The sequence below is a fragment of the Dipodomys merriami genome, unplaced genomic scaffold (assembly GCF_024711535.1).
Source record: "Dipodomys merriami isolate MVZ:Mamm:240054 unplaced genomic scaffold, mDipMer1.0.p SCAF_20, whole genome shotgun sequence".
Classification (NCBI taxonomy): Eukaryota; Metazoa; Chordata; class Mammalia; order Rodentia; family Heteromyidae; genus Dipodomys; species Dipodomys merriami.
In genome coordinates, this window is record NW_027203382.1 from 9,495,741 (window position 1) to 9,520,319 (window position 24,579).

Below are 24,579 nucleotides of genomic sequence, written 5' to 3' on the forward strand. Positions count from 1 at the left end.
GAATGTCCCACATCCACAAATCAGCCAACGACAAATGCTGGAGGGGATGTGGAGAACGAGGAACGCTATTACACTGCTGGTGGGAATATACACTTATACAACCACTTTGGAAAGCAGTCTGGAGGGTCCTTAGAAAGCTAAAGATTGACCTCCCTTGCGACCCAGTCATACCACTTCTAGGCATCTACCCTGAACAACAGGAACCAATATACAAGGACACGTGCACCTCCATGTTTATTGCAGCACTGTTCGCAATAGCTAGGATATGGAAACAACCTAGATGCCCCACCACAGATGAATGGATCCAAAAATTGTGGTATCTATACACAATGAAATATTATGCAGACATTAAAAATGACAAAATAATGGCATTTGCAGGGAAATGGATGGAACTAGAAGGAATCATGTTGAGCGAGGTAAGCCAAGAACAAAGAGACAAACAGTACATGGTCTCCCTGATAAGTGGATGCTAAATCCAAAATGTTAGGTGATATGACAAAACTAACAGGACTTAAGAAACAAAGAACTCCCACTCATCTGGTTGAACCACTACCAAATATCCCCATGCTGCTGATCACATATATGGTATATAACATGTGAGCACCGTTATATATTACAGACTGTGATAGACAATTTGCTCCAGGAAAGTTAGAATGAACTTGTGACTTTAAATGAGCATCATTATTCCACAATACTGTGAATTTCCGGAAATTATGTAATCACTTAATCACAAAAAAAAAAAGAACCTCGGGGAAGGGAGGGAGGGAGGGGATGGTAGGGGGAAAACAATGGAGGGGGTAACAATGTTCAAGAGGAAGTGTACTCATTACCTCACATTGTAACTGTAACCCTCTGTATAGTATCTTTACAATAAAAAAAAAAAAGGAAAAGGAAAATGGAAAAAAAAAAGATATTACTCCTTTGATTCTGAGTGGCTTGTAATAAGGCAACAGTGAAAGCAGGCTGCTAAAATGAAGAACGAAATAAGGCAAGGGCCACAAGAGCCAGCTGTGTAGACACCGATGTTCCTGTACCTACTTTAGATGCATTCAGCACCTATTTCAGTTGAATTTATTGAATTTCTCCAGTGTCATCCATGGACAGTGCTATTTAGAACTCAGTGATATCCAGGATTATGCAAGATATGAGTTATATAAACAGAATGGTTTTTTTTATAAAATTGGTGCTTATTTGCCTATGAATTGATGATGGGAATTTTTTCATTAATATTAAATTTATCTTAAATTACCACAGCGAACTTTATTTTCCTGTGATATGCTTTTCATTTAGAATATGCTAATTGTACAAAGAAATTTCACCATAGTAATCCACATGGGTCACCTTTGGTGTTTAAACACACTCAATATTTTGTGAGTGTACATACGCAGTGCAGGTACTAGAGGTTGAACTAGAGCCTCTTGCACTTGCTTTGCTTTTTTGTTCAAGTTTGGCTCACTTAACACTTCTAGGTTTTTGGTAGTTAAGTGGAAAAAAAGAACTTCATGGACTTTTCTGCCCAGGCCAGTTTCTAACTCTGGTCCTCAGCTCTCAGCCTCCTGAGTGGCTAGAATTATAAACATGAGTTCCTGGCTTCAAAATCTTTTCTTATAACTTTTTGAAATATGTATTACTTAATTTTCTCTGTAGTCACTATATGTGCCATAGCACATCAGAATGCCTTACTTTGATCCAGCATTCACCCTTTCTGCATTCCTCCTTTCTCTACTCTCCCAAACTCTGGTTATCTATCATTTATCTCAATTTCCATGAGATTTACTTTTTCAGATGAATAGGAAAAGTCATGTGGTACTTTCCTTTATGTGCCTTGGCTTATTTCACTTAACATAAATACTGGGAATATTTTGATATAGTTGGAAAGTTAGACTGTTTGAGGACTGTATTACTGTCACTTTAACAAACAACATTTTCCTTTTGCTTTGTTATGGAACACACTTTCTCTATCATGGGCCAACATTTCAGTCATAGGCCTCCCACCCTCAATTCCCCCTTCCTCCATCATAATCTTTCTCAAATATCATATATAAATAGCAGTGCTCGTCACTCTTGTCCCATGACATATTTTCCCAAATCAATCTACCACTTGAGCCACAGCACCACTTCCAGATTTTTCTGCTTATGTGGTGCTGAGGAATCAAACCCAGGGCCTCATGCATGCAAGGCAAACACTCTACCACTGAGCCACCTTCTGAGGCCCCTCACCACCATTTAATCTGCAAATAATTGCAGATTTATCCATTTTTCAAGTATCTAGAATAGTACCTAGACTACTGATTAGAATTTATTCAATACTTTTCAAATCAATGAGTGAATAAATGGGCATAAATAGTTCCATGTACAATCTCCCTTGAAGCCATATGCACACTTGAATTAGAAAATTCTTATTGATGTTCAGTCCAGTGCACTGAAGTTTTCTGTAATTTCCACCAACCAAAAGCACTTTTATTGCTATCTTCCCCAAGCAATTGAATAGGTAATTGACCAAGATTCCAAATAAATCCATTGTTGAATAAAATATTTACTGTTTTAAATTCACTTGGAAATAAACAAAGATACTACCAGGTAAAGGAGCTTCTACCTAAAGATATCTAATGTTCCAGTTCACTGTATGGAAACACAAGAATGCAAATATCTCAGGCTACTAATTCCTGCGTCAGTTCCTGCTGCCTCTCCCACAGTAGGTGCCCAAGTTACATTTGTTAAATTTAAACATGCTCTGTTTGAAATTCAAGGCAAGATCTGAATGTTGTCTATTCCTAGCTCTAGAATTTGAAGAAAACTGGCATAAAAGTTTCCAGCTTTAGTTTTTTTTAATCCAGAAAATAAAGAGTACTTTGTTAACTGAGCTATTTACACACACACACACACACACACACACACACACACACACACACACATAAACACACACACACACACTCATTTTTAAAATCTACCCATTGTATAGATTTAAAATGTTTCCTGTCATGGTCCAATATTTCAGTCACAGGCCTCTCTCCCTCATTACCTTGAGGACATGAGCTAACATAGTAAATATTGAATATTAACAAGCCTTATCTGTGCTAGTTGTTACTGTACCAGTCTTCTGTGCCAATGCCAAGCTCAAAAAAAAAGTACATTATATAAAAAGTTCATCTGAGCAGCTGGGCCAGAACCCAGACCTGTACACTGACACAGACCAACACGAGATTGTGACATCCAGATATAGAAAACCTTCACCGTACTGCCTGTCAGCTCAAAAACCAAAGCCACCAACTGATTTAAATGACATCTTGATGCTGGAATGCAGCTCTCAGCCCCTCTGAAAATTGACTGCAGTCCAGGACTCAGGGTAGAATTCCCTTCCTACTACAACTAGCAGAAATCTGCCAACCCTAGACACAGATCTTGGCTAAGAGATTAGACTGCCATGTAATGGGAACCCACCACTGGACCTAAACCAAGGTGAGGACACCAGACCACCCCACATACCACAGAGCTCTCACAACTGACTAGGCCACATTTCACTATTTGCATCACCCAGATCTGAAAATTGCCTAATGTAAAGTCTGATAGAGATTCATCCAGCTAAACACATTCCACTAAAACTGAATGGCCCTAACAGTCCCTGCACCCAAATGTGTAAATTGCAAGGGAAGATTAAAAAATTCATGAACAATCAAGACAGCAAACCACATCCAAAAGCCAATATCAATGCAAGAAAGGTCCCTATAATGAAAATGAAAAAGAGATGGAGGACAAAAGAAATGATGAGATAATTGGCCAATGAAATAGAAGAGGATATCAAAAAACAAATAGGAGAATGGAAAGAGAAAAGGAATGTACACTTCACTAGAAAAGATATGGAGAGAAAGAAATACTCACATACCTCATTAAAATATGAAAATAAGGCCAGTAGAATGACCTCAACAAACAACTTGGAAGCATAAAAGATACAATTCCCATATTGCAAACCACAGTTGAAAGCTTACACAATAGAATAGGTGAAATAGAAAACAAAATATCAAGATTTGAGGATAAAATGGGATTTAGAACAAAAAAAAATCCAAGGAATGGGGAAAAAAACCCACTCAGAATGTGCCAAAGGGAAATCCAAAACTTAGCAGATTCAGCCAAAAGATCAAATTTGTACATAGCTGGGATTGATGAGGGGGAAGAATTAAAAACTAAAGACATTGAAAACCTATTCAGCAAAATAATAACAGAAAACTTCCCCGATCTTAAGAGAGAAAATCTCATCCACCTGACATACAGAACTCCTAGTAGACAGGATCCAAGAAGAAATACTTCTAAACACATCATAATGAAAACTCTGGACTTGAAAAATGGAGAATTAATTTTAAATGCAGCAAAGTCAAAGAAGGTACTATATTATAATGGAAAGAAGATCAAAATCACTGCAAACTCTCAGTGCAAGGAGAGCTTGGAATGGTATAATTCAAGTCCTGAAGATCAATAACTGCCAACCCTAACTAGTATACCCAGCTAAGCGATCATTCACAACTGACAGTGAAACAAAACCTTCCATGACAAACAAAACTTAAAGGAATTCAAAAACACTAAACCAGCATTACTGAGAATACTAAACGGGAACATACAATCCAAAGAAAATAAAGTCAAGGAACACATTAGACAAAAGTCACTAAAAGACTGGTTTAATAAGCACAAGAAGAGAAAAGAAACAAAATATAGGAAATCTAGAAAATGGTAGGAAACATGACATATCTCTCCACAATAAATATTAACAGATTAAATTCCCCAACCAAAAGGAGTAGAGCAGCAGATTGGATCAAGAAACAAGGTCAATCCATCTGTTGTCTCCAAGAGATCTATCTCACAAAGATAAAAACAAATTGAAGTAAAGTGATAGAAATAGATATTTCATACAAATGCATCTTGCAAGAAAGTAGGAAAGGGCTTATTGGTATCTGATAAAATAGATTTTTCACTAAAGGAAGTACAAAGAGACAAGAAAAGGTCATAACATATTACTAAAGGGAACTATCCATGAAGAAGAAATCACAGAGGTCAGTATTTATGCACTAAAGAATGGAGCACCTGGGGCTGGGAAGGTGGCTTAGTGGTAGAGTGCTTGCCTTGCATGCATAAAGCCCTGGGTTCGATTCCTCAGCACCACATAAGCAGAAAACGCCAGAAGTGTCACTCTGGTTCGAGCGTTAGCCTGGAGCTGAAGAGCTGAGGGACAGCACCCAGGCCCAGAGTTCAGGCCCCACGACCAGCAAACCCACACCCACACACCGAGAATGGAGCACCTAAACTCATTAAACCAACACTTCTGGGCTTACAGAACATGATGGACCCCAAAAATAGTGGGAGATTTTAATACTCTACTCTCACCAAAGGATAGGTCAACCAAATAAAAGATAAGTAAAGAAGCACCTGAAATAAATGACACTGTAATTCAGATCGACTTAACAGATACCTACAGAGTATTCCACTCGAAAGATCCAGTTCACATTCTTCTCAGCAGCTCATGGAACATTCTCCAAAATTGATCAGATCATAGGACAAACAAAGAACCTAAGCAAAAACAAGAGGATTGAGATAACTCCTTGCATCCTATCTGACTACCATGGAATCAAACTAGTTCTCAACAACAAAACATATTGCAAAAAACACCCAAACACATGCAGACTGAATAACATACTACTGAATAACACATGAGTCACAGAAAAAGTAAAGGAAGAAATTAGAAACTTTTTGCAACTCAATGAAAATGCATCACAGTAGCACCTCTGGGATACAGCCAAAACAGTGCTGAGAGGAAAATTGATAGCTCTAAGTAAACACATAAAGAATGCAAAAAACTCCAGTAAAATACTTCTAGAAACACAGCAACAATCCAAACCCAAACTACTAGAAGGGAAAAACAAAGGAGGAGGTAACAATGCTTGATAGGAAATGTACGCATTACCTTACTCATGTAACTGTACCCCTCTGTATAGTATCTTTACATAAAAATATATATTTAATAAAAAAAGATTCAAAAGAAAAAAAGAAAAGATCAGAGCAGAAATTAGGGAAATAGAGACTTTAAAAAAAGCTATACATAAAAAATCAATGAAACAAAACTAATGAAATTGACAAGAGAGAAAAATCAGACATGCCACAGGAAACATTACAACACATATCCAAGAAACCCAAAAGACTATAAAGGACTACTTTCAAAATCTACACCCAAAAACAAAGGAAATCCTAGTAAACATGGACAGATTTCTAGACATACAAACTGCCTAAGCTGAACCAAGAAAATATAAACCAGTTAAATAGGACAATAACACACAACAAGATTGAGGAAGTAATCAGAAGTCATCCAACAAGGAAAAACTGAGCCCCGGATGGATTTACAGGTGAATTCTATAAGACTTTTAAAGATGAACTAATACCAATACTCTTCAAACTTTTCTATAAAGTAGAAACAGAAGGATTAATTCCGAACTCATTCTATGAAGCCACTTTGGAGATCACACTGATCTCCAAACCAGGTAAAGATCCAACAAAAGAGAACTACAGACCAGTTTCTCACATGACCACAGATGCAAAGCTCTTCAAAAAAAAATACTCACCAATAGAATCCAGAAACAAATGACAAAATTCATACATTATGACAAAGTAGGCTTCAGCCCACAGAATCAAGGCTTGTTTAGCATATACAAATATAATTCACCACATCAACAGAGCCAAAAACAAGAACCACACTGCCATCTCAATAGATGTAGAAAAAGCCAACAACCATTCATGTTAAAAGCTTTGTGGAAACCAGGAATAAAAGGAATATTCATAAAGGCTCTATATGGCAGACGGATAGCCGGCATCATACTGAAAGGGAAAGACTAAAAGCATTTCCCCTAAAATCCATAACAAGGGAAGAATGTCTGCTTGCTCCACTCTTCTTCAATATAGTTCTGGAAATCCTACCCAGAGCAATAAGGCAAGAAAGGAACTTAAAAGGGATTCATATAGGGAAAGAAGTCAAATTATCCCTATTTGCAGATAACATGATCTTATACCTAAAGGACCCAAAAAACTCCATCCCCAAGCTCCTAGAGCTGATCAACCACTTTAGCAAAGTAGAAGGATACAAAGTTAATGCACAAAAATCAGTAGCCTTTCTGTATACCAACATTGTACAAGCAGAATGGGAAATCAGGAAAACAAACTCCATTTGCAATAAATAGCCTCAAAAACATGAACCCTAGCAATAAATCTAACAAAAGATGTAAAAAGCCTTTATAGATATATAAACTATAAAAAACTGAAGAATGAAATCAAATAGGACACCAGAAAATGGAAAGATCTTCCATGTTCATGGATAGGTAGAATCAATATTGTGGAAATACCATGCTGCCAAAAATTATATACAAGTTCAATGGAATCCCCATCAAAATCCCCAGCATGATGACAGACAAAACAATGCAAAAATTCATTTGAAACAACAAAAGACTTAGAATAGTTAAAGCAATTCTAGGCAAAAATTTTAAAAAAGCAATGCAGTCTGATATCACAATACTGACCTGAAGCTCTACTACAGAGACATAATAACAAAACTGGCACAAAAATAGACTCGAAGATCAATGGAATAGAATAGAAAACCCAGAAATAAAATGATAGTTACTTGATACTCGATAAGAGAGTCAGAAACATGCAGTTGGAGAACAACTAGCCTTTTCAATAGTTGGTGTTGGGAAAACTGGGCTTCCATATGCAGAAAACTAAAAGTGGATCTGTGTTTGATCAATTCAAAGTAGACCAAAGACCTCAATGTCAGACCCAAAACTTTGAAACTACTGTGAGAGAGTAGAAAAACATTAGAACTTATAGGTATATGTAGAAACTTCTTGAAAAGAGTCCCAGAGGCACAACAGGAGAGAGACTTAACAAGTGGGACTGTATCAAAATAATAAGTTTCTGCACAGCTAAGGACATAGTTACTAACCTAGAAAGACAGCCAACAGACTGGGAAAAGATCTTTATAGCAATAACCAGAGAAAGGCCTAATACCCAATATATACGAGGAGTTCAAGAAATTAAGCCCCTCAAACCTAATAACCCAATCAGTAAATGGGTGAGGGAGCTAAGGAGAGACTTCTCTGAAGAAGAGGTAATAATGGCAAAGAAACACATGAATAAGTGCTCATCATCCCTGGCCATAGAGAAAATGAAAAAAAAAAACTCTGAAATTCCATCCCACCCCAGTTAGATTAGCCAACATTATGTATTTGGACAAAAACAAATATTGGCAGGGATGTGGGGGAAAAGGAATCCTACTGCACTGTTGGTGTAAATGTAAACTAATACAACCACTCTGGGCAGCAATATGGAGATTGTTCAAAACACTAAACTTAGACCTTTCTTATGATCCAGCCATACCACTCCTGGGAAGCTACCCTGAATATCATGAGCCAGGATATGATAAGGACACCTGCACATCCATGTTCATTGCCACACTATTCACAATAGCCAAGACATGGAAATAGCCCAGCTGCCCCACAATAGATGAGTGGATCCAAAAACTGTTGTACATATATACAATGGAATTTTACATAGCCATTAGAATAAAATAATGTCATTTGCAGGGAAATGGATAGAACTAGAACAGATCATGTTAAGTGAGGTAAGTCAAGCTTACATGGAGCATAATATCTCTGATATGTGGGAATTAGATCTAGAATACACTGGAATATAAACACTACAGGATTCTAGATGTGTGTGCATAGTGGACCAAAGGAGGATACTCTTAAGAGAGAAACAAATCCCTAACTGCCTTATCATATTTATACAAAATAATATTCCTATTGAAACAAACTCTAGGATATGGAAATGAGAGTTTTCTTTTTTAATTTTTTTAGTGTATAGTTTTTATTTTTTGATGATTCTGTCTTTATGTATAGTGTATTGAAGTGTATATCTTCAGAAAGGTTGAGGGAAGGGTACAGAACTCAAGGGGAAAATGGTGAAAAAGTGCAGCAATGGAGCTCACTGGACACTGATCAAAGTGAACTACTCATGGGTGGAGATGGAAGGGAGGAACTGGGAAAGAGTGAGGGAACAGAAGACACTGTACAAAAGGAATTGTACTCATTACCTGGCTCATATAATTGTAATCCCTCTGTAGCTCACCTCTCTAGTAACAATAAAGTTAATAATTAAAAATAAATTATGCAATTTGGAACCAACAACTAATGATTTTATTAATCATTAGTGATCTGATTCTGATGTTTTCATTTTCTCCATGTTTATGCTTTCCTTATGAATAGGAATTGAGAATTAAAGCAAATATCTACCAATAGAACTCTCAGAAGACTCTCATCATAAGCACAAAGAGAATTTGGATGTTGAATCACATAGTTGGGTTATCTTTAATAATTCATTAGATTTACAGATTTTTTTGTCTTATGTGTGGGTGTGCTACAGGTATGCTCAATGATTTTATGCCATCTTATCTTCGCTCTACTCTGACAAAGACATGATTGGAAGACTGTATAAGGAATCTATGTTTTGGCATGGATTTTGTATGTAAGATAAACTACTCCAGCCACTTGAAAGTACAGAGATATCAGCTGCCTAAGATGTGCAGTGTGTGCATGTGAAATGCCACAGAGCAGGTGACAAAGAAGTGTAATTCATCAAAGAGAATATTTATTGCACAAGTGCTGAGCTTTCTACAATAAATGTATGCCAAAAGGTTGTATGTAAATCAAATGACTGAAAAATGAATAATATAAAAGGCATTAGGGAAGCTAACTACTTAAATAAATTCCCTCATGACTCTTCAAGTCTAAGAATCCTTTTGTAATGTCAAGTATTTGTCTTTTTACTTAAAATCAATTTTTTGCATATTCAGTTTTTTTAATTGAAGTACACCTGTACTAGAGAAAAAACACTAGTTTACGGAAACTGTACATAATATTGACTCTGCATTGTACTTTCTAACTGTTGTGCCAAGAATTTAGTACACAAATGCTGGGCTATTGACTCTCTTGGGCTTGTGGAATCTCTTATACTAGAGAGTCTAGTTGACTGGTTATCTATCCAGAAGCAGACCTATCCCATCATGCTGAGTTCAAACCCCAGTATCTTCAAAGAAGAAGCTCTACCTCCAGCTTTTTGTTGCTTAAGACAAGAGTCTCACAGACTTTCTTGCCCAGGCTGGCTTTCACCCACATACCTCAGATATCAGTCCCTTGAGTAGCTAGGATTATGGGCATGAGCCACTGGTACCCAGCTAGTCAATATTCTCACTACTTGTCACCCAATATGGAAGGAATATTTGTTGAGTTTCATGTTAACTCACTTTGGTTCCATTAATGCCAATACATTTTCTATGATATGAGAAAAAATGTATTTCCTACATTTTTTTGAAGATTAACAGTTTTTTTATTTGGATTTATCTTCCTTAAAAGTTATTGGATATTAATCAATTGTATTAATAATGTAATTAATATAATTAATAATGTAATATAATTAATAAATGTAAAAATGTGATTTACTTTGAATATTTCATGAGGCCCTAATATTTCAAAGAACAGATAGATGCATTTTTAAAACCAAATATCAACAAATGTCATGGTTTTGGTGACATCAGTAACCAATATTTAATAGTCAAGAGGTTTTCAGTTAAAAGTTATATTGACTTAGTTAAAGAATGCCTTTCTCTTTGGTTTTCTAGGTGTTTGACTATGATTTTGGCCTGCAGGATGACTTTATGGGCTCAGCCTTTCTGGATCTCACTCAACTGGAGTTAAACAGGTAACTTCAGTTGTCATATTACCTTGCTATACAGCTGGGCCTGTAAAATAGGAAACAGTCTAGATTTTATCTACTAGTGTGTCACTTATATCTGGGAGGCTTCAGGCTAGCCAATCTTCTTGAAGTACATCTTTCTCACCTGACCGATGAGAATCCTAGCTTTTTCCTTGATTGCCTCCTTCTTAGAATACTGCTCTATCCCTCTGAACTGTGCTTCAGGCTAGCCAATCTTCTTGAAGTACATCTTTCTCACCTGACCGATGAGAATCCTAGCTTTTTCCTTGACTGCCTCCTTCTTAGAATACTGCTCTATCCCTCTGAACTGTGCTCTAGAAAAATAGAGATTAAAGGTATATTTCTCAATCTCACGTTGCTCAGATGAATGAGATAAGGCATAAAGAAGATTAAGTATGTCATCATAATTATTCAAGAGTCAAGCTGCTCTCTATGAAAAAAACACATGCACTTTGCTTTAGAATAGCTTCTCTCATCACAGGAGCTCAAGGTAGAACCTGATTTTCTAACACCAGTTACCATCACCAATTTGCCATTTCTAGGTAACTAAGATGTATTCTAAAAGCAGAAACATACTGGTTGTGTTTCCTCAGTTACATTATTTGTTACTTCTTGACTGGTTGTAAACATATATAATTTTTACTAGTATTAATCATTTCTTATACCTGAAAATGGTTTTCCACATGCATTTCAGCATAGAAACTGTAAATTGAATGTAGTGATGAGATAAACAACATGGTTCAAAGAAGCTATAGTGTCAAACTGGATTACAGGGAAGCTGTGAAATCTGTGATGGCTGTGAGAAGGGATTCCTGTTTGGGATCATCATGTTATATCCCGTGACAGAGATAGTGGCTGGGAAAACTGTGATAAACCAGACTATGATTTCTTTTTCTCTAATGTGGGTAAATAAAAAAATAAGAGCACCCCCTTTTGAGCCACATATACAACATGCCTAGAGATGACTTATTGATCTTCCAGTGATCAGATTTTGCTGTCCTTCATACACATTCTTCATTCCAACATAAAGCCTAAAAACTAGCTTATAGAACTTAGTTGACTGATGACTTACCACCTTTGGAGAAAGTGTCCTAAGATCTGGTATAAATGATGCAGCCATTATCATGAAGACTGAGCTCAAACTAGAAAGATCACGTTCTTCTACAAAAGCTACAATTGCTTTCTCTACCAACTCTGCATTAGGATATACAGATTGTGGGGCTGGGAAGGTGGCTCAGTGGTAGAGCGCTTGCCTTGTATGCTCAAGGCCCTGGGTTCGATTCCTCAGCACCACATAAGCAAAAAGAAAAGCCGGAAGTGGCACTGTGGCTCAAGTGGTAGAGCGCTAGCCTTGAGCTGAAGAGCTGAGGGACAGTGCCCAGGCCCAGAGTCAGGCCCCACGACTGGACCCAAAAAAAAAAAAAAAAAAGGATATACAGATTGTAAGATTTAATTCTACCTATTAACAACTAGATCCTGTTTCATGGTCCTTATCTCAAATACTGAGGATGCTTGATTCATTTTTTTCTGTAATGCTCTCCTTCTGTAAAAGACTTTTGGCTTATACGTTGAGAATGACCATTAAAAATCTAAATATTTTCTATCACAGGTCCACAGATGTGACCCTACCTCTGAAAGATCCCCATTATCCTGACCATGATCTTGGAGTCATCTTGCTTTCTGTCATACTTAGCCCTAAAGAAGGAGAACCTAGGGATGTGGTAAGTTCCTCTACTACCAAATAACAGCTCTTTCTTGTGCTCATTTTTCAAATATTGTGAGCCTTGTTTGACCCAGAAGTCATAATAAAGAAAAGCTACATAGGGCCATCTGGCCTGTTCTTTGTCTCGTGAACATACCAATTATTGCTAGTCCATGCTTTTTTGTTTCCAACTCAAATTTCCTATTCCACACTCCAGATCAGAACCTCTTGTTATAAAATTGATTTATATTGTTTTACAATTTTATTTCTCAATCTTAGACATGTTATATGTAGGCACAGATTGTGTTCAATCAGGGAATACATTTAGAGTGAACTGAATAGTTGGTTTTCCAACTGAAGTACCCAGACCTACTAGTTTGATTCTATTATCAGGTGTGCCATGTCAAAGAAAAAATGAAAATGGAATTATAACAGAGTTTCTGCTTTCTGGTATTTGTTTACTGAATGAGAAGCGAGTACCTTTCATTTTCTTGATGGATTTCCATATTGAGTTTGCCCATTTTTTAGCACTAACTCTTTACACTTCCTTGCATACCATGCTGCTGGGAGAAATTAACAAGGGATGCATAGGAGCCAATTACTCCACACCACTGAAGTGGCATTGAACTATTTCAGGTTTCACCCAGAGCAGTATGCTTGCCACTGCATTTTCTGCCACAATTTACTAAAGATTATTTATTGGACTCTGTGTATATTTATGGACCTGGGAACTATAATAGCCCTAATTGTAACATATTTTTGTAGTAGACATAATATCTTAAGCAAGTTCAAATACTCGATTTCAGCAATATGTTCATTTCTGTCTGAAAATGATGTGTGATAAAAGTTGGTATATATTGCCACTCCCCAATTGTAAGTAAAACTACTGAAATCCAACTTTAAATTTGGAAGCATTTTAAATTAATTGAAGCAATTCAAACCTTGAAAGGGATTTTTTCTATTATTTTTTTTAAAAAGCAGTGAGTCCACAAAGTCATCTGTAATCTTTTCTAAGGATGAGTGAAATATTTATACTTTACTCGCCGAGAAAGAAATGTTTCTTTTTCAACAAGTATTGCCAAATATTCCCTACTGTGCTTGCTTGGTGAATCATATAGATGGAAGAATAGATAGAAAAACTTTGACAATGAGTATTGAGAAAAGGAAGTCCATCATTCCAAAGTCACCAGATCCAAAGATGTGACTTCATTCTGCACAAACCAGGAAGTAAATTCTATCTGGCTAATTCAAACATATGAATAAATTGTAAATACTCATTTTATGCATTATTCAAACAATCCTCATATTCACTAGGAGCCTACTGAACACCATTTCCCATGCTGGATACTTAGGCTATCATATATTTATACTCAATGCAGACATCAAGAATCAGATAATTACTGAAAGAAAGCATAAAGTAATCACTCTATCTATATACAGTGGGCAGGAAAATTTTTAGTTAAAGGGACAGGGATTCTCTAAAAAATTCAAATGCAAACTGAAGTTAAAAAGATGAAGTTAAGAAACAATCTAGAAGAGAAGTAGCTCAAACAGTGGAAAGGACACATGCAAAATCCTGTGACTAGAAAACCCATATTGCATTTGAAGAATTGAGCAGGTATTGGAGCTTTGAGAAGGCAGAATCAAAGAGAGTATGGGTGATCCTGCTGCTTAGTTCACCATGCATAGTACACTGGAGGGGAAGGGAAATGGTCAGAGTATGTGGGGGGGGGCTATTGTCCAGTTTAAAGGTTTCTGATCTTTTCCCAAAAAACCTCAGTTAACCACTGACCAGTCTGCAAATAGGAAGGGATTGTATTTGTCTGTTGAAAATATCACTGTGCTTACATTGTACAAAACAGATTGAAGAACTAAGAATGGATGCTTGGAGACCAATTAAGTGGCTTTTGCAAAAATCTAGTTGAGAGATGATAAAGGTTTGGATTAGAACTCTCAGAGGTAGATATGGAGGAAAATTGGCAAGTTTACCTGTAGGAGGTTAAACAAATACCAGCAAGACTTGGTGAAATAATATTAGTTAGTCTTCTTTGTTATTTTAATGAAGGATATACTTCAGAAACAAACCAAGTACTTAAGGTCCTTTATGTTCCCAAACCATGCACACTTGTAGGTGAATATTGGAATAGTAAGGCAGCTACCATAGTTATCTGGGTGATTTGATGACAATGGATAGTCTGTTGAGTTTTTACATTACAGAAATCTTTATTAAATAGTCTAACTCAAGCTGAGTGTTTGAAGGATCAAGTTAGTATAAAGGACTTTACACTGAAATTGTTGAGTTACTCAGAGCTAGACAGAAATATATTGAAGCATAAAAGCAATTAATTCTCAACTCTATCTTTTCTTCTACAATATTCACAAAAATTCTTCAGTCTCCATGGCTGCTCAAAGCTATATGTAAACATTAAAAAAGTATTTCTGATTAGAAAAAAATCTAAAAATATTACAGTAACCAGGATTTGTTTATTGAGTTTTCAAATGTAAATATGAAAAAGATGGGCTATATGAAAACTTTAAAAATCTGATTTAATTCATCTTTTAATCCTTTTTTTCTCCTACTCATCTCTCTTCAGCCACCTTCACCTTTCACACAGTTTTCCCCTTAAAATCCTTATGCCATTTCTTTGATTTATATCCCTTTAATGACACTAGACTTTTAAAAATCATTCCTGAATGTTCGTGGTTTCCATTCACAGACTTATTTTCAGAGAATCAGATGGCACTGGATTTATTCTGCTCACAAACAGGAAACAGGGTCTTCTTCCCTAACACCTTGTTTGTAACTCTCCCCTGATTCTTCTTTAGAGAAGGATGTAGCTCAGCCAAGACTCAGCAATGGTCTATACCAGGATCAGCCTCGATCACTGCTCCTCCGGACATTGGTCACACACAAGGAGGCAGAGAGAAAAGCTTTCTGTGTGGATGTGCTGGCTCATCCTCATGTATGTGATCAATGACCAGAGCATGGGCCTGGCTATAGAGAAGCAAGCTGGGTGGCAGAAGAAAGTGTTGAAAAAGTGCTCAATAGGACATCCTACTGGGATCCAATTTCCTTGTCTTTCTAACATGCAAGATTGGAATCTGTGTTTCTAAGTTTATGTTTTACATTGTGAAAACTACCAAGAACTGCGTAGCTTTTAAATTTTTATCTCTGTTTATTTGGCCTAAGTTGTTATTCAATTGCAACTTCTATAAGATACTGGAAGTGACTTATTTTATTTAACAACCCTGGTTATTAGATTTTGAAAACTTGAACAAGGAACATAAAGAAGTTTATCTCATAGACATTTATCTCAGAGAAGTTAAAATGTACTGCATATTCCAAGAGCCAGAAGAAAAGGTTTTAAAGGATTTTGCTAAGACAAATGATTCGTATTTGAGGAAGTAGGAAAAATTGCCCTGATTTGAACAATAAACCATGTTTCCCTGTTAAAAATTATCTCATAGTACCTACAAATATGTTCAATTTATATGTCAATTAAAACTAAAACATTACTCTTCTACTAAGCATTGTGTTAGGTTCAGTAAAATCCTCTTTCTTCTACTTGTTCAGTGACTTGTGACTTTCTCTAATTAAATGGAACTCTTAATGAGAGGATTTCAAGGTTCTCTAACAAATAACATATGTTTCCTCACTTGTAACTTCTGTTCTAAACACACAGACTTATTCATGGATCATCTTCTCTCAAATCCAAACCATCTTCATTGTCATCTGTGCTTAAGGATGCCAGTATTTCACCTACATCCTACATACTATCATTTGGGGTATATGTATATAAATATATATGTACATATATGTGTCATATACAGTATTATATAATATACAGAACTTTTTTCTCTTTATTTTTTATTATTGTCATTATCATCTTTAAGTAGTTGTACAAAAGGGTTTCAATTCAACCTGTAAATTTATGAGTACAATGCATTTTTATCAATGTCACCCCTTTCATTATTCTTTCCTACCTCTCCCAACTCCATCCATCCCTTCATTTTTCCTAGTTCTATGAAAATATATGGATATATATGCATATATGTGCATATGAGTATATGTGTACATGCATACATGTGTATATATGTATATACTTATATTTTGTATATATGTATATATTTATATTATGACTGCATTCTTCCACCCTTCCTCTTTTCATCCATCTACTCCTCCCCTGACCTCACTCCCTCTGACGTCTCATCTTCCAACTTCATTTATTTTGTTAGACTGTAAGTTAGTTTATAGAACCCACTCATTGCCAGGTGCCAGTGGCTCAAGCCTGTAATCCTAGCTACTCAGGGGCTGAGATCTGAGGATCGAAGTTCAAAGCCAGCCTGGGAAAGAAAGTCCATGAGACTCTTATCTCCAATAAACCACTAGAAAACCGGAAGTGGCGCTGTGGCTCAAGTGGTAGAGCGCCCGCCTTGCTGCAGGGACAGCGCCCAAGCCCAGACTTCAAGCCCCACAACCGACCAAAAAAAAAAAAAAAAGAACCCACTCATTATGACTTCTCTCAAAACTTAGTCTAGTGTTCTGTACCTAGTGGTTGTTCAATATGTTTTGGATGTATTTTGAGTATTTAAAAGGCTTCAATGGACCAGGGAAGGTATTTTAAAGATACTTTATTCTTCTAAATTAAAATCCCTAAGGTTGTCATAAATAACATTAAGTTGTGGTTAAATAATGATTTAATTTCATTTTGTAAGTTTTTAAAATTGCTATGTTAATGATAATGTTCTTCAAATCAAGCTACATTGTTCTTCTAAGGAATTCTAATGATTATTAGTAAATATATTATTCTATGCATTTTCATAGTAATGCATTTGCATGCATTTTCTATGTATATGCCATAGTAAATATGTCACTCTATGCATTTTCTTCATTTTGTAACATGTATATTATTAGCCAAATATATTTTTCTGTGAAACATTTGAAATTTTTGGTTAAGACAATTACAGAGTTAATATTTCTTTGAATTAATTTTTTTCTTGTGCCTTAAATGCAGAATAAACTGCTTCAGTGAAAACAGCATACTAACCTCTCACACTCAAAATTCAGCAAACCAGAAATCAACTACTGAATATTTCATAGTCCCATATAATATGAATGATGTACAGAAGATAGGTATGAAGAATAGTTTTGCATTAAGCTCTACACAGGAAAATGATAAGGGTGCCATTTTCTTTTGTTACTAGCTCAAAAATAACTTAGAAACAGAAGACTTTAGTTCCAAAACCACATTTATTTTTAATCCCTATGTTTATAAAACTTGGCAAAAATATTTTACATGTATTAAAAGAGAGAATGAAAAAGCAGAGTCTCAAGAGCTTTTCATAAATATTTCCCAATATTTAAACAGGAAGTAGAATATTAACATTAAGTGGGAAGGAAACAACTGGAAATATCAAGCACTAAGTGCTAAGATTACAAAATGCTAAGATTTCTAAATCAGTTGTTTTGTGAGTTTTTAATGCACTGTTAAATACTGACAATATATTCCATGAATAATGCAGTTGCGATGATTTCTTCTTATTTGGATTGCACTTCTGGAAATCAGTAAAATGAAAGAATAAGTTGAAAAAAATCTATCAATCTACTGAACCTACTACAGCTCTGAAAACATGTAATGTCTAATTACAGTGATTTAAGAAATGTAGTATGAATAATAGCAGATGTATTTCATAGATGCCAATCTACTCCATTGAGCTCATGATTGATACTAAAAAAAAATTTCAGTCTCCAGCATCATGTGTACAAGAAACCAAAACCTTCCTAGGCAGCATGCTGATGCATTGCATGGCACAGCTCTCATTTCTGCTTTGATCGCATGTCCTGTTTCAAAATCTGTCAAAATACGTAGTGCATATTTGTCTATCTATACGTGGTATTTGCATCTGATAGTGTGTTTGAGTTCTTTCTGGCTCTTTTTCTAGCAGAGTTCAATCCACAGCTTTCTTCATTGGAGAATTTGTGAAATAAAAGTGAGTTATTTGCATTACACACTCTCTTAAATAACCTAGAAGTACAAATTGTATAACTAAGGCTAAAGAAACAGAAAACCTAAGAAACATACAAATTGATCTTAGTTCATCCTTGATGAACTATTTTTTTTTACTTTGACTTAATTTGCACCCATTTCAGAATTATTATACAACCAAAAGTTGAAGAGGAATTGCTGATAAAGGTGGAATATGAATGTTTTATAAGATGTATGTCCTAATCATTCTGTGATATGTTGGTATGTACATTAGCAGTACAGTTGCCTAAAATTACTATTGTGTAAAAAATTATTTTTATAGCTCTATTACTTTTTTATATCACTCATTCTTTTTATTGGCCTCAAAGACAGTTGAATTGCTAATAAATCGTTTATATTATAAAAATATTAGATATTGACACCTTCAAAAATTAATTCATATGTTTCTCACCTGAAGTTAAAAGCATAAAGCAAAAATTAAATCTTATTTTTCTAGAATTTGCTTCATCGCCTATCTCTAACGATCATCTAACTTCTGTCACACATATCACACATTGCAAAAATACCATGCCATATCAAATTGATTTGCTTTTTAACTTTTCTACTACTCCCCATTTTATTGAGTCTCCTTTAACTGCTTAAAAACTGAAAAATAAATAATCAAAAATAGGAATTTGGGTATTAAGTATGGAGTATTTAACCCATTGCTTAGCTGGTAGGTTTGGTTAAAAGAGGAAGAAATCTTGTTACAAAACTTAGAAGTGCCAGGCACTGATGGCTCATGCCTGTAATCCTAGCTAATTAAGAGGCTGAGATCTGAGGATTGTGGTTCAAAGCCAGGCAGGCAGGAAAGTCCGTGAGACTCTTATCTCCAATAAAGCCCCAGAAAACCAGAAGTGGCGCTGAGGCTGAAGTGGTAGAGCACTAACCTTGAGCTGAAGAGCTGAGGGACAGAGTGCTCAGGCTCAGAGTTCAAGCCCCATGACAGAAAGAAAGAAAGAAAGAAAGAAAGAAAGAAAGAAAGAAAGAAAGAAAGAAAGAAAGAAAGAAAGAAAGAAAGAAAGAAAGAAAGAAAGAAAGAAAGAAAGAAAGAAAGAAGCATCTTGAGAATCACTGGATCTAGCTTTTGATGCTTAGTCAGGAAAATAATGAACTGATTCTCATAGCTCTCCAATCCTTCATATTTGTACTTAAATACATACCTAAATCATTAACATTTTGTTTGTGTCCTTTTCCCAATCTGAAAGATAGAGCCATACAACCTGCTTCTAAAAGTCTGTTTTTGAAAGACAGGAAAAATACAAGACCTGTATTTCATCTCACTTATAAAAGGCTAATAGTCTGTAGTTCTGAGTTGATCATCAGTAGTACTTCTAATAACATCAGGGGTTGCTATAAGATTCTACTCTTCTGAATGACCTAAGCTCCTCTTTACAGCATAGGCTGGAATTTATAAGATTTTTAGATTGCAAACTATGGTGACAAAAGATCAGGGGTTATGAGATTTCACATTTTTGCTTATCTGAATTGTTCTTAGATGATTTGTTCCAAATGCTGTTTCTAGTAATCACCATGCTACAAATTTCCATTGAAATTCAGCTTTTTGAGAAAGTTGAATTTTATCATGTTGTATAAATGTGGAAGATCACTAAATAATTTGGTTTCCAGTTGTCTGTTGGTGATGCTGAAGGAAGTGATGGTAGTGCTAGCATGGTGGTGCTGGTGGTGGTGGTGGTGGTGGTGGCAGCAGTGGTGCATTTGACACTGACTTAACCATATCTAGTACATGTCCACTATATGTCCATATATACAGCCAAGTATTTGGATTTTTTGTTTCAAAATGAGTTATACCTTAGTACTTAGAAAGTATAAAATGTGGCTATATTAGTTGATAATAATTCTTTGCAGTTTCCTAGCAGAAATAGAGGTGGAATTGTTAGAACCTTAGGGTACCTATTAATCTTCCTTGTTTCAATCACTATTTAGTATGCAGTGTATGGAGACAAAGTATAAACCAGAAAATAACTATCTTCAGAAAAAAGAAATGTATTAGTCTTTGATAATTTATGATTTTTTTATATTTACTATCCTGGAACCCCTATGTAATTCCGTTGTCTTAGTTCTGGCCTTAGTCTTATATAAAAATTTATTTCTTTTTTGTGCTTTTATAATCCATGAAGTTTCTGAAGGATCCTTCTTTAGAGTGAATTTCGTTGAGGGAGATAGAGTTCTTTTTTGGGGGGAGGGGTCTGGTAATGGACCTGAAATCTGGGCCTGGGCACTGTCCCTCAGCTCTTACGCTAGCGCTCTACCCGCTTGAGCCAAAGCGCCACTTCTGGCTTTTTTTCCTGTTTATATGGTGCTGAGGAATCGAACCCAGGGCCTCATGCATGCAAGGCAAGCGCTCTACCACTTAGCCACCTTCCCAGCCCAGAGATAGAGTTCTTAAAGACCCTAATATGTTTCCTGCATGTATACACATGACAAGAATTTCTATTAAAATTTCTCAAATATTTTATACTCTTTACTGCAACTTTTCAGAGGTAGTGTTAAAACAGAGAGTATAAATAGGCTAATCAAGAAGGCTAAGAACACAGTGGTCATTGAGATGTTTTAACAACAAGGAGATTATTTTTTAATTTTAAGGCCTTCTCATTGACATTACCAAAGCCAAACAGAAATACATTTCTTCAGGAATTTATTCACCATAAATACCTCTTACTAGAACAAAGTAATTCAAAGGGAATATTTTGGTAAAGGTTTAGTGGAAAGATACATTAATATCCATCAATCTATTAATATGTAGCATTGTTCTCAGCTGAAAGTACTTGTGGACCATGATATAAAGATTAATTGGAAGCAGGGACAATTCTAAGATGCTACCAAACCTAGACTGTAAATGTGTTTGAAGAAAAAGTTTTTCAAAAACTCAGTAAAGCCAAGTGAACACCCTTAACCCCCATTCCGTGTATTTCTTCTAGTCAATAAAGTATTTCAAATTTTCCTTCCAATTTAAAACATACTGTCTCATTTCTTCATATAAACGATAAAGCAAGTGAACTCACAAGAAAGACTGTCTGGATGTTAAAGATGTTTCTCTGGCAGTGTGTATGTGAGAAACAATTTTTGTCTTGTGTAGCTGTTGGTGAAAGCAGTTTGCTATTTAAACAGCTAATAAATGTTATGTCTCCTCTAGAAAATAATGGCTGTCCTATTCTATACTTTAGTGAGAAGATAATGAACTGCTTTATTTCATTTACAGACAATGCTAATGAGGAAGAGTTGGAAAAGATCAAGTAAGGTAATTCTTAGCATGTGATCTTTCAGCTTTTCTTGTTGAGAAGACTATCAGCTGCTTTCCCAAACCCTTCTCATCCTTTTTCAAGTTCTGCCACAGAGTCTCATCCCTCCAATTGTTATTTTTTTTCTCCATAAATTCTAAGCAAATCATGCAATGCTTTCTTGATAAGTAGAAATCACAGCAATTCAGAACACTCAAATCATCTTCTTCCTAAGCTCTGGTCATTTCTTGACCTCATTCTCAGCATCTGGCCTCTATAATGTGTAAACAGGGTCTAGAAAACCTCCCTCCCCAATGAACTAACAGGAATAGGCAGGAACAAGTACTCCGGACAGAAGTAGTCACTGAATTTCCTATTCTGTTCACAGGAAATTGAGTATAAGGTTTTTCCATGTTCAGAATCCCCCACATTGGTATAACTGAGAAAGATCTCCCTCCATGCCTCTTCTCACACCTGGAAATGCATTGGTCTTGGGAGTGAGAAATTTATGGTACCTATAATAGACTAGCCTGAGTTCTTCTTGTTACTTACAACACATATAAGACATAGGAAGTATTGTTCTTGGACATAGATGAATAGATAATACTAAAATTTATGGCAAGCCTTGAAAAAATTCAGAAGATTTTATTTGTAAAAAAAAACCCATGCTTGCTCAAATTTCTACTGAAAAAAAAATCAGTATTTCTTTTACAGAGTGATGAATTTTTTTAGACCCTGGAACATGACAATCCTTTTTTCTTCCATTCTGATCAAATCATGCTATTACTTAAGTTTGTTCTTTAATTTTGTCATTTTTATTTATTGTGAATTAGGGAATTACTCATACTAAAGTGTTTTTTATATTTGTGGTAATATTTTAATTAACAAATATTTCTTATGTACAGTTCCTTCCTAATTTTTACAGCAGTAAAACCAAAAGATAACTCGTCAAAAGGTCAGATCCCTAAATCACTTGATTAGGATTCCTGAGTGTACACAGTGTTTTTATAAAACAAGTTTTAAAGAAATGTTTACACATTAATTTTTGTATTACTTTCTTCTTTGTACTCTAAAGTTAGTGTTACACTAAAATTAACGTTAAATTTGTTTAACTTGACTTTCCTTCATACTGTATCAATTATTATATAATTGCATAAAATACAATAATCCATAGTGTTGCAATAGTCTATCTTCCAGATAAATTTGACATGTACTGCTAGAATAGTATATTATATAGTTTGGTATTAACGGGGATTATGTATTTTAATATAAAAGAAAGAAGTATATTTTAATATAAAAGAATATATATTTTAATATAAAAGAAAGAACCTAAAATAACAATAACAAAAAATGTTCTTAAAAGTACATCTAATTTAAGCCAGACAGCAGTGGCTCCTGCCTGTAATCCTAGCTTCTCAGGAGGCTGAGATATGAAGATTTAGGTTCGAAGCCAAATGAGGCAGGAAACTCTGGGAGACTTTTATCTCTCATAAACTAGTCAAAAAAGCTAGAAGTGCCACTGTGGCTAAAGTGGTAGAGTATTCAGCTTAAGCAAAAAAGCTCAGGGACAGTGCCCAAGTCCGGAGTTCAAACCCTAGGACCGGTCAAAAAAATCATATTTATGTTTAAATTTAATCTTAATTATATGTTAAGTAGAAGTAAATTCACATATTTTCCTTGAGTCTTAAGTGAATAATAAACATCTAATTTTGACTATTTATGTGTAAAATTCTTTGAGTTATTACCATTAAAAATCTATTTAATCATACAAAGTGTTACATTGGTACAAGCATGCCTCTGAAGATACAGAAGCTCTGCATTCTAACACGCTACTTATTTGAGAACTTGGCAGCTTTTTACATTGAATACGTGTGTTCATATTACTTTGGGGTTTTAGTCTGAGGGATTTGGATAAAATTTAATGAGGATATTAAATGCAGAGTCAATTAAACTCAGCTCATTCATTTTATTCTTTTTCACAAGAACATAATGAACACCTCCTAATTCACTCAGATGTTCACTATGCCCTGAAACATTTGCAATATCCTGCCATATTAGTATTACAAGAGTACAGTGCTCAATGTTAAGAAGGGCAAGTTCGACATTTCAATGTGTACCTACCTCACCATGCTTCACACACACTACCAGGTAGAAACTGCTCTCTGGATCCTTTCCTCCGGTGAATTACACTTCCTGGGAAACTGAAGGATAAATGATGAGATTGTGGTTTCATACATTTTAACAGTGATATGTACATATGTCACTTTGCTCAAAATCAAAGATAAATTTTACATACAAACACAAATCACTTTCTTCTTGGGAACTTTAATTTATAAAATGAGGTCTCTTGAATTCTGAGGCCAGGACGCTGGCATGCAGCCTTGGAGCACCAGTTGGTGAATGTAAAATTAGAGTGGAAGTGTGCCTGTCTTGCAAGAGAGGCTCTAAGTTCTAACCCACTTCTATGCAGGGACATAGATGAAATGGGGGAGGAAGGCGAAGCAGGGGAGAGAGACAGGGAAGCCATCTTGAAGTCAGGGAAATAAATCATAATTGCTGTTCAGAACCAAGTCATCTTATTTGCAGTAAGTGTGCTATCAAACATAATAAAAGGTGGGAAAATGTACTTACACCTATGTCTGAAGAGCAAAAATATGTAAAATACATGCTATATTTGAAGGTCATGAAAATCAGCAAGAAGTTATAAATTCTATATTTCATTTCCTCAGGATTGAAGCATTCTTTAAAACTCTGGTTTTCCCCAGACACATTTCAAATTCTCCCCCTTACACAGAAAAGGTAGAAAAAT

The 24,579-nt window shown here is 35.5% G+C and overlaps 1 protein-coding gene across 10 annotated transcripts in view; it reads left to right on the forward strand.

Annotated features, from left to right (window-relative positions):
* Mctp1 (multiple C2 and transmembrane domain containing 1) overlaps positions 1-24,579 on the forward strand; it is a 530,774-nt gene that overhangs the window by 280,887 nt on the left and 225,308 nt on the right. For 5 of the 10 annotated variants that reach the window (XM_070031065.1, XM_070031059.1, XM_070031063.1 and 2 more), the window contains exons 4-7: positions 10,706-10,785; positions 12,410-12,521; positions 18,446-18,493; positions 21,752-21,790. In XM_070031065.1, coding sequence (XP_069887166.1) covers positions 10,706-10,785; positions 12,410-12,521; positions 18,446-18,493; positions 21,752-21,790 — 279 coding nt within the window. The remainder of the gene's footprint in view (positions 1-10,705; positions 10,786-12,409; positions 12,522-18,445; positions 18,494-21,751; positions 21,791-24,579) is intronic. The other 5 variants (XM_070031061.1, XM_070031069.1, XM_070031067.1 and 2 more) reach the window with 2 other exon arrangements.